At 34.7% G+C, this 9,917-nt stretch overlaps 1 protein-coding gene across 1 annotated transcript in view; it reads left to right on the top strand.

Annotated features, from left to right (window-relative positions):
- kif19 (kinesin family member 19) overlaps positions 1 to 9,917 on the top strand; it is a 57,788-nt gene extending 47,871 nt beyond the window's left edge. The window contains exons 13-20 of the mRNA XM_065262839.2: positions 7 to 277; positions 2,145 to 2,266; positions 4,364 to 4,527; positions 4,742 to 4,841; positions 5,167 to 5,278; positions 7,529 to 7,914; positions 8,043 to 8,202; positions 8,297 to 9,917. Of these exons, the coding sequence (XP_065118911.2) occupies positions 7 to 277; positions 2,145 to 2,266; positions 4,364 to 4,527; positions 4,742 to 4,841; positions 5,167 to 5,278; positions 7,529 to 7,914; positions 8,043 to 8,202; positions 8,297 to 8,430 (1,449 nt within the window). The 3' untranslated portion in view covers positions 8,431 to 9,917. The remainder of the gene's footprint in view (positions 1 to 6; positions 278 to 2,144; positions 2,267 to 4,363; positions 4,528 to 4,741; positions 4,842 to 5,166; positions 5,279 to 7,528; positions 7,915 to 8,042; positions 8,203 to 8,296) is intronic.

Below are 9,917 nucleotides of genomic sequence, written 5' to 3'. Positions count from 1 at the left end.
TCTCAGGCCGGTATGGAGCAGCGTCTGGTGGAGCTGAGGGAAAAAGCTCGGCGTCTGGAGGAACTTCTCCCTCGCCGGGTGAGCTCAGAGGAACAGAGAGAGGTGCTGGGCCTTCTCTGTAAGGTCCATGAGCTGGAGATCGAGAACGCCGAGATGCAGTCCAGCGCTTTGCTCAAGGACAACGTGATTCGACAGAAGAACGTGGTAGTTCAGAGATTCGAACAGCACAGGAACCTCTGCCACGAGATCATCCAACAACAACGGCAGTTCATTGATGGTGAGTCATTCATAGGAATCAGAAATGATGTACGAATCTCAACCAGAGATGAAACAGACCGAACTGTTGCATGGATTTAACCAAATGTTTTTCGTAATTGGCAACAGATGCAATATGGGCCTTTAATCAGAAACAAAAATAGATTCACTTTTATTAATTTGAATTATAATTCACATTTAGCATCACACAATTCCTAATTGTAATTATTTTATCTCAATAAAATTTTCCAAAATACATAATAAAGTAATAAATAAAAAAACATAAGGGAATGAGTAGTTGTGTTCAACTTAGGGCTGTCAAAAGATTAATTTTGATTAATCGGATACAAAATAAAAGTTTGGTTTTGTATAATATATATTTGTCTTTATATGTAATTATTTTGTATATATATAAATACACATGCACGTGCATGTATATATTTAAGAAACATTTACATGTATACAGTATGTATTTGTTTGTTTGTTTGTTTATTTCGATTTTGATATATTTTATTTTATACAGTATATAAATAAATATATAAAAATTTAATTTTCTTATTCTTAAACTTCTACATGTATGTGTGTGTTTATATATGCATAATAATTACACACAATACACACAAATATATTTTGTTTACCATTTTTTGTTAAGATTAATCTTTTGACAACCATAATAAATTAATAAATTAATTATACATACCTATATATATATATATATATATATATATATATATATAATTAATTAATTATACATACCTATATATATATATATATATATATATATATATATATATATATATATATATATATATATATATATATATATATATAGGTATGTATATATAGGTATGTATATATAGGTATGTATGTATAATTAATTAATTATTCACCAGCTACCACCACAAGTAAATTTCAGATCTATGGGAAACGCTGATATATATATATATATATATATATATATATATATATATATATATATATATATATATATATATATATATATATATATATATATATATATATATATATATATATATATATATATATATATATATATATATATATAGGTATGTATAATTAATTAATTTATTTATTTATTATGGTTTTATTTATTATGGATATATATATATATATATATATATATATATATATATATATATATATATATATGAAGAGTTTTGTTGCAAACGAGATAACTCGGTTTTTAACATTTTTGTCAAAACATGTTTATTATTATGTTATCATGTTATTATTTTGTTTTATGCTGCTACTAGCTGTATTTTTTTTAGTTATGAAGGTTTAAATCAAAACAAACCAACTGCAGTTGAATTAATATTAATTGGAATGCACAACCAAAAAACAAGATTTCTGAAAATAAAAAAAAACGTAGTTATCTCGTTTTGCAACAAAACTCTTCATATATATTATGGTTCTCAAACGATTGATCTTAACAAAAAAGTATATGTATGCATAACATTTTTCTTAAATTTATATATGCATGTGTGTATTTGTATATACATAATAATTACACACAATAAACACACAAATATTATGCAAACACAAACTTTTCTTTTGTATGTGATTAATCCCGTTTAATCTTTTGACAGCCCTATATATTAATTCGATTTTGATAGATTTCATGTTATATATATAAATTATAACATGAAAATGCTTCGATACAATTTTTCTTAAATTTATACACATATATGTGTATTCATATACTGTTTACATAATAATTACACACACAAATATATTATGCAACAAATCTTTATTTTGTATGCGATTAATCTCGATTAATCTTTTGACAGCCCTAAAAACATTTACAGTACATATTTGTCTTCTGGTTATAAGAAGCTTTGTGAATGTGATATATTGTGATGTTGTTGTAGATCACAGTCTCTTGGTCCCTCCACACCTTCAAGAGCTTTATGAGATGTATATGAAGGAAATGGATGAGAAGAACTTGGACAGGGTCGTGGCCTTGGATAAATTCACCATTCGTACCCTCAAGGTACTTTTGAAGAAACAGCTTTACAGAGAATCTTAAAGCAAAGTCCTAGGTGGCCATGTTTGCAAAGCCTCCGGGCAGTTATTTCAGTCTAAAGGCCTACACTGCAGAAAATGACTTTCTTACTTAGTATTTTTGTCTTGTTTTCAGTAGAAATATCTAAAAATTCTTAAATTAAGATGCTTTTTCTTGATGAGCAAAATTACTTATTAGTAAATAAGTCTAGTTTTAAGACAAATAATATACACTTTAAGTGAAATTGTCCTTAAAACAAGCAAAATTATCTGCAAATGGGGTGAAAAAATAAATTGTGAAATAAGATTTCTTTTTTCTTAAACACTTAATTTAAGTAAAATTTTCTCACCCCATTGGCAGATATTTTTGCTTGTTTTAAGCACAAATTCACTTAAATTGTATATTTTTTTGTCTATAAACTAGTATTATTTTCTCATTTTGCTCATCAAGAAAATACATCTTGATTTAAGAATTTTTAGATATTTCTACTGAAAACAAGACAAAAATACTAAGTAAGAAAGTCATTTTTTGCAGTGTATCTACTTGAATGGGGAAAGACAGATATCTCTAAAATCTAGACTAACAATTAACCCTTACATTAACTGTACCAAAACGTTTGTTTCTAAAACTAAAACGTTTTATAGGTTGTTTCAGCTTTTGTACTGTACTGTACTAGAGAATTACTATAGAGTCTTGATTGATTGATGATTGGTTCTTTAACTGGAAGGCAGGGGACTTTTGTCACCAGAGTGGCCCCATATTAAGCCTCCCATTGTTTCATATCTTTTTATATCCAAAATTTTTGCTTAGGGTCAAATTTTATTTTATGCTGACTTTATTTTGCATTGTTTTAGCAAAATTAGCATTTTATTGTACACAGTAAAGCTCACATTTGATAATTCAATAATTTTTGACGGCCAAAAGCTCTTTATTCCTATTAAAAGGCACAGATCATGCAAAATCCACTTTTACAAGGTGTTTGGACATAAATGTGTGTTGGCAGTGTGTGAACACACCCACCCTACAATGGAAAAAAAACAAAGCAGTCTCATTACTTGCTGTTTCAAATATTAACATACAAATATGTTAATGTGACGTCACACTGATTAAGCCTCGCCCATTGCCATTGATTGACTGGCTAATTTTACCCAAAAGTTAAATGTGTTTGTTTGCACATTGTAGCTATAATGTAGCTAAGGATACTATTTGCCTCAAACTGTATTCAGGAATCACAAATCTATTTTTAACAGAAAGTGCTCGCTGTCTGTTGGTAAGGGAGTGAGGAGCTGTAGCTTATTTGTATTTAAAGGTACACACATAAAAATGGTGCAGTTTTGGACATAATATAATAAATGATTTGTGGGGTATTATTACACCCCAGAGTCTAATTAAATATTGTAAAAATAAGCGTGATATGTGCCCTTTAAAGGGGCCATGGCAAAATACCTTTTTAAGATGTCAAATAAATCTTTGGTGTCCCCAGAGCACATACAGTATGTGAAGTTTTAGCTCAAAATACCATATAAATAATTTATTATTGCATGTTAAAATTGCCACTTTGTAGGTGTGTGCAAAAATGTGCCGTTTTTTGTGTGTGTCCTTTAAAATGCAAATTAGCTGATTAAATTCAAACACTGATCACAATGATGGGGGTTTGTTGCAGTTAAAACTCAATTGTGCTTTTCTCTGCACTAAATGGCAGTGCTGTGGTTAGATAGTGCAGATTAAGGGGTGGTATAATAAGAGCTCCTTGTGACATCATAAGGAGAGCCAAATTTCAACGACCTATTTCTTCACATGCTTGCAGAGAATGGTTTACAAAAACTAAGTTACTGGGTTGATCTTTTTCACATTTTCTAGGTTGATAGAAGCACTGGGGACCCAATCATAGCACTTTAACATGGAAAAAGTCAGATTTTCATGCCATGGCCCCTTTAAATAACCTGTTTTCCTCATTACATAGAAAATGTGTGTGTGTGATCATAGAAAATGCTGTTTTATGTAAAGAACTGAAACGATTAACAGTACATTAATCCCCTGTGGTCGTGAACATATTCACACATTATCTGACATATGTCTCTTTAGGAGGGTTCCCTGCCCAAAATAAGTCTCCCCAGCAGAGGTCGTGATCCTCTACAAGAGATGGATTCAGACCAAGAGAGCGTTCGCACTTTGGGCTCAGATAACAGACAAGGTCGAACCAAAGTTAGGAGACACACGCTCCCTCCAATACTACCAGAGTCTGATGGGTAAGATGTCTCTCTCTATTTCTCACTTTCTCTCTCTCTCTCTCTCTCTCTCTCTCTCTCTCTATTTGTGAAGTATGATGCAAAATATTCATCTTTTTGTATTTAATATTCCAAAACACCTAATTTGGGACATAACATAACTTAAGACAATGTTTAAACATTGTAACCAGACATAAAAAATATTGATGTTGTTAATTTTGTCTGTTTAATACAGAGACAGTAATCGAGTATTTAAGAGCAGTCACAAACAGATAAAGAGCTCTGAAGTTATGACTCCACCACCAATTCACATCAATGGCTTGGGAAACAGAGAGGTGAGATTCTGAAATTTGTTTTAGTTTTTTCTTCTAAAAACTTCAGTGGCATTATAATTTAATCAAACCCAGTGGTTTGGTTGTCCATATTTGACCCAGCCAGTGGTTGAAACAATCCAGTAATTTTTTTATGGGGAACACCAATTAATAAAATGTTTACCTTGAATGCAAGTCGCTTTGGATAAACGCATCCATCAAATGCATAAATGTCAATGTGAAATAGAACAAAATTGACTGTTTAATACATTTTCATGCATTGCCTTTGACCAAGTATTGTAAGTACTTCTGTGTCTGATGCCCCGCTGTCTGTACTGTATCTCTGCAGCTGTTACCATCTGTCCTGGATGATACATTGAGATACAGTCATCTCAGTCACAGTATGAGCAGTCATCTGGATTCTTCACCTGACAGCAGTGACGCACCACTGACACCCAAAGGTAAGAGTTCATCATCAAATCTCCCATCTAAACCCTAATAGGGTTTGTTTTGTTTTAAGAAATAGATGGCACATAACCTTTCGTATCAATTAAAAAACTCTCTTTAGCAGGAATTCTCAATTTTTTTCCACTTTTCACCACAACAATATTTGAAGGCATCACAATTTCAACCAAATAAAATATTCATAACTAATCAGGCATAACTAGGCAGAAGTATATTTGTTATAGATATAACAAAACACTATAAAATCTTGGGCCCTATCTTGCACCCAGCGCAATTGACTTTGTCAGTGACGCATGTATCATTCATATTTTGCACCGGCGCCCAGCGTGTTTTTCCCTCCACAGACGCACGTCGGCAAACTAGGGAATGAACTTGCGCTCCCTGGGCGGTTCAGCACAAAAAAAAGAGGCGTGTTCCGGCGCAAACCATCCCTGATGCTATTTTGCAGTTTCAAAAAACAATTGCGCCACTGACCAAAAAAAAACTAGTCTAAAGTCAGTGGCGCGTTGTTCATTATGCTATTTTAAGGGCGCATTCTTGACCATAATGTATAGCGTGCACAACGCGCACACACTTTGCTTATCTAATCTACACAGATGCAACAGTTATTTTTGCAAATCATAAATTGTTACAATAAAAAATATTAACACATGAGATAAGGGAAATCATAGTGGTGAGCATTGTGGTGATAGTTTTTATTTATTGTGTGGCTGCGTTAAAAAATTCTCATGCAAATAACGATTAAAATATTTTCATAAGAAAACTTAATGTATATGAACTTGATTTGTAAGTGTACTTTGGGGTTGGACCTTGCTTGCGTTTCTTGGGTCCGATTTCAAAGCCCCCAAACCCTTTCAGCGGTGAGGGTGGACGCAGCGATGTCCTCTGTTGGCGTCTGTGTAGAGGCAGATCCACCTCCCGTTACACGGCGTGCCCGATTTATGCTGGCAAGCTTGGGATTCCCCCGTCTCCTGACATCATTGTAGCGCTTGGCGCAACGATGGGAATGCCAGATGATGAGACAGTTGTGGCTATTTCCTCTCACGCCTGTTTAACCTACGCTGATTTGGGCGGGTTTCTCCCATCCCCATACAAAACAACTTCTCTGTCTTTTACTGCTCTTACAAGAACGTGGGTCTCCTCGGCTGTAAACCGCTCCTGGCGTGCGCCTGGTAAATCCGTCATAATAATAGCAACCGGCCATGGAACTTGCGCCCTTGCGTTTAAAGGGAATGTTGGATAGCGTTCTGATTGGTTTATTTGACGTTACGCCCAAACCACACCTATGAATAATGAACCTACTTCAGTCCAACCCCTTATTGATTTGCGCCCGGCGCAAGAGTTATTTCTCCCGCCGGGAAAATAGCAACAGCGCCCAAGATCCGCCCACAAACTCACTTGCGCTTCGCACTTGCGTTTCAGATCGTTAAAATAGGGCCCTAGGTCAGATATTAGTATAATTTAATAATATATTATATTATATAATGATATAATAAGATGGGAGAGACAAAAGCAAAACCCCAAAATGACGAAAAATACATACTGTAGGATACATGTAGTATTGCTTTTTCATAAAACAAAATGAAAAAAATTATTGAAGCATATTTTCTGTAGGTCTGTATTGAAAACCCGATTATTTGCTATGAAATCCTTTAAAAGATTCCCAGACTATAAAGACTTAATTAATAATTTAATACTTTATTTTTGCTTTAAAATACTAAAATTCATTAATAGAAACACATTAAATATTTTCATTACGTCAAAAATAAAAATTATATTACTACAGTTTAATATGGAATCTTCTATAGTTTTTCATGTGAGATTTTTTATTTCATAATTCTTACCTTTCAGAGCTCTTTTATTTTGATTTTCTTTCATAAGTATGTTTTCCGTATTATTCTTAATTTATGTTACTCTCTGAGAAAAAATGGACAGAAGACCCAGATGCTGTATTTTTAATGAAATGTGGACTAAATACCGCCACTTGTCTGTGTGCATTTATAACTGTCTTATACTGTTTCATATAATTGTATTATTTACTTATTGAAGACTTGTTTATCACGTTTACCTCACTGTAGCGTTAATAGAATGACATCATCTATAGTGATAAATAACAAAATGGCAGCCTCCAATTAAAATTGTAAGACATTGTACTGTTTTTTTTTCACATTTATATTGCCAATCCCAGTGTTAATCTATTAAACCATACATGTGTTTATAACCGGGTACCTTTTAAATCTCATCAGAGAGGCAGCAGATTCTGAGGGGTGTGCAGAACATTGCGGTCAAGGCTGCCAGGCGCCGCTCGAAGGTCCTGGAATTAGATGCCCTCCGATTACCCCCACCGCCCTCTCCCCTAGACCCCAAAAAGCACAAGAGTAATCTGTCTCTGAGCGATGCGCCCCCTAAAGGCCCACCGCTGCGACGGGGGAGACAGCCCAGCCCAGAGCTGCGTCACGCCACCTCTGATGACAACCTGTCCAGCAGCACGGGTGACGGCCACGCCCCCAACAGCACGTGGACGAGGCCGCGGAACCGTCAAGCCGTAAAGAACGCCGCCCCGCGGGAGCAGGACTTCGAGGGTCGCAGGCGCAAGAGGAGATCTCGATCATTTGAGGTTACAGGACAAGCAGTGAGTTTTCAAATTAAAGAAAATACACATATAATTTTTTTTATTAAATACCCCTCTGAAATCATTTTTTGTGATTTATATTTTTATATACAATATCAAAACAAACTTAAATTTTTTCAACCGTCCAGTTGTCTCAGGCGAAGATCACCAACCAACGATTTCGACCCCTGGACAGCACATCTGATCCCCATCTACACATCAACGGTCAACCACCGGCCCCCCTCCTGCGTCCCCAACACAGAGCTCAACTTACAAAAGGTCGACCCTCCCACAACATCCACCAAACAGGTCCGAATTCAATTTAAGTTTTTATCAGAGTATCCGGTATGTTCCTATAAACATATTTACTGATCAGTGTCCTGCTTTTGTTTAAACTTTACAGGATCAACAGCGGATGTTACTTCCAGCAACTTGCCCTCCCATCTCCTTAAACGTGGACCCCAAACCAGGCAACTTCAGCCCCTGCTGTACGTCACCACCACTGGGACGGGTGCTCAACGTACCCGCAAGCACTGATGGCATTCAGGCTTTTCTGCATAGACTTTTTGTCCTGACCCAAGCACTAGCACGACGGATCCCCTAAAAAATTATTTTATTGAGACCAAGTGGAAGGTGTCTTTCTTTAATCCGAATGGAAGAACTGTACCATTAGTTAAAACTTTTTGACTTTGAAATCTGTACCTTGTGCTGATCACAAGTAAACCGGATTCAAAAAGAGGACCCGTACCGTGTCGTATGACCAGCTTATGCTTATATCCTCATGAGATTTTGCTTAAATGCTTGTAGCTTTTCTCTGACAACAGGTGACTGGCGATGTCATATTATTTTTTATTTATTGGCCTTTGTAATTGGCAAAGATTGCCATGAATGTTAAAACTTTATTCCCTTAATGATATGCAAAAAAGTCCCAAGCTAATTCGACAGGGGATGAAACCTGCCTCAAATGCCTTTTGGTTAATTATTTATATCTGGACATATGCTTTCGAAAACGATTAAACAATTCCTAAGAATGTTGCTGGTTCTTTTGAAGTAAAACAGAGATGCTTTTTTATGTAATTGGAGTCACACCCGTCTCCTTCCATAGGGAACAATATATATTTCACAGCTACTGTAGCTGCGAATGCATTGCTCCCTCAGGCCTGGCATCAATGAATGTACCGTCTTATTACTCATAAATCATATTTCTGGCTTCTATGAATGTGTTTCTGATGATGCACAATGCTCCATTACTGATGTCATTTTGTGTTTTTTACTGGGAAGAATCAATGTTATTTTGCCTTCTCTGTTTTTCGGGTTCGGCGTTTTCCTCAAAAATCCTTATGGGTTTGTGTTAGTTCTTAGTACCAGATGAGGTGGCATGTTTAATGTAGTCCAGACCCTCAATGGATTGTTTTTAAATCTAAAAGAAAAAAAAATACTGCTGCCTTTACTTCAAATGTACTTAAAAATGTTCAAAGTTTCTGTATTTTTTCATAATTATACATGCATAGACACTTTTTCTACTCTTAATTTTATACCTTTTTTGTAACCAAAATAAATTTGATCGGCAAAGTGATCACCTTGTGCTGTATGTATTATTTTCCTCATTGTACATGTGACTATAACATATGAGACGCTGTCTGTGAAATCCAGGCTAAAGTCTCATGATCTCATTTTGAGATTAGGAGAATTAAAGTTTGATTTTAATCATTGATTTCACATTGATTTTAATCTTTGGCATGAACTTACTCAGTCAATATTAAACAACATTATATAAATTGTGTACAATATGCAGAGTAAATCACAAAACAATGACTTTAGCAGGGTTTTACACGCAGGGTCACATAGTTTAAAGCGATTAAAAGGCAATTTTGTCATTTTAATCAAAGAAACCCCAATTTACCCATATCTCAAACCTTTATCATTTTTTACCCCTCAAATTAGTGTGAAATGATGAAAGCCTTGAAGCGCAACATAAAAAAGGAATATAAAAAAATGCTAAAGTTTTTCCTCCCTAAGATCTT

Source organism: Paramisgurnus dabryanus, chromosome 1 (genome assembly GCF_030506205.2).
Source record: "Paramisgurnus dabryanus chromosome 1, PD_genome_1.1, whole genome shotgun sequence".
NCBI classification, from domain to species: domain Eukaryota; kingdom Metazoa; phylum Chordata; class Actinopteri; order Cypriniformes; family Cobitidae; genus Paramisgurnus; species Paramisgurnus dabryanus.
This window is presented reverse-complemented; position numbering and strand designations above follow the sequence as displayed.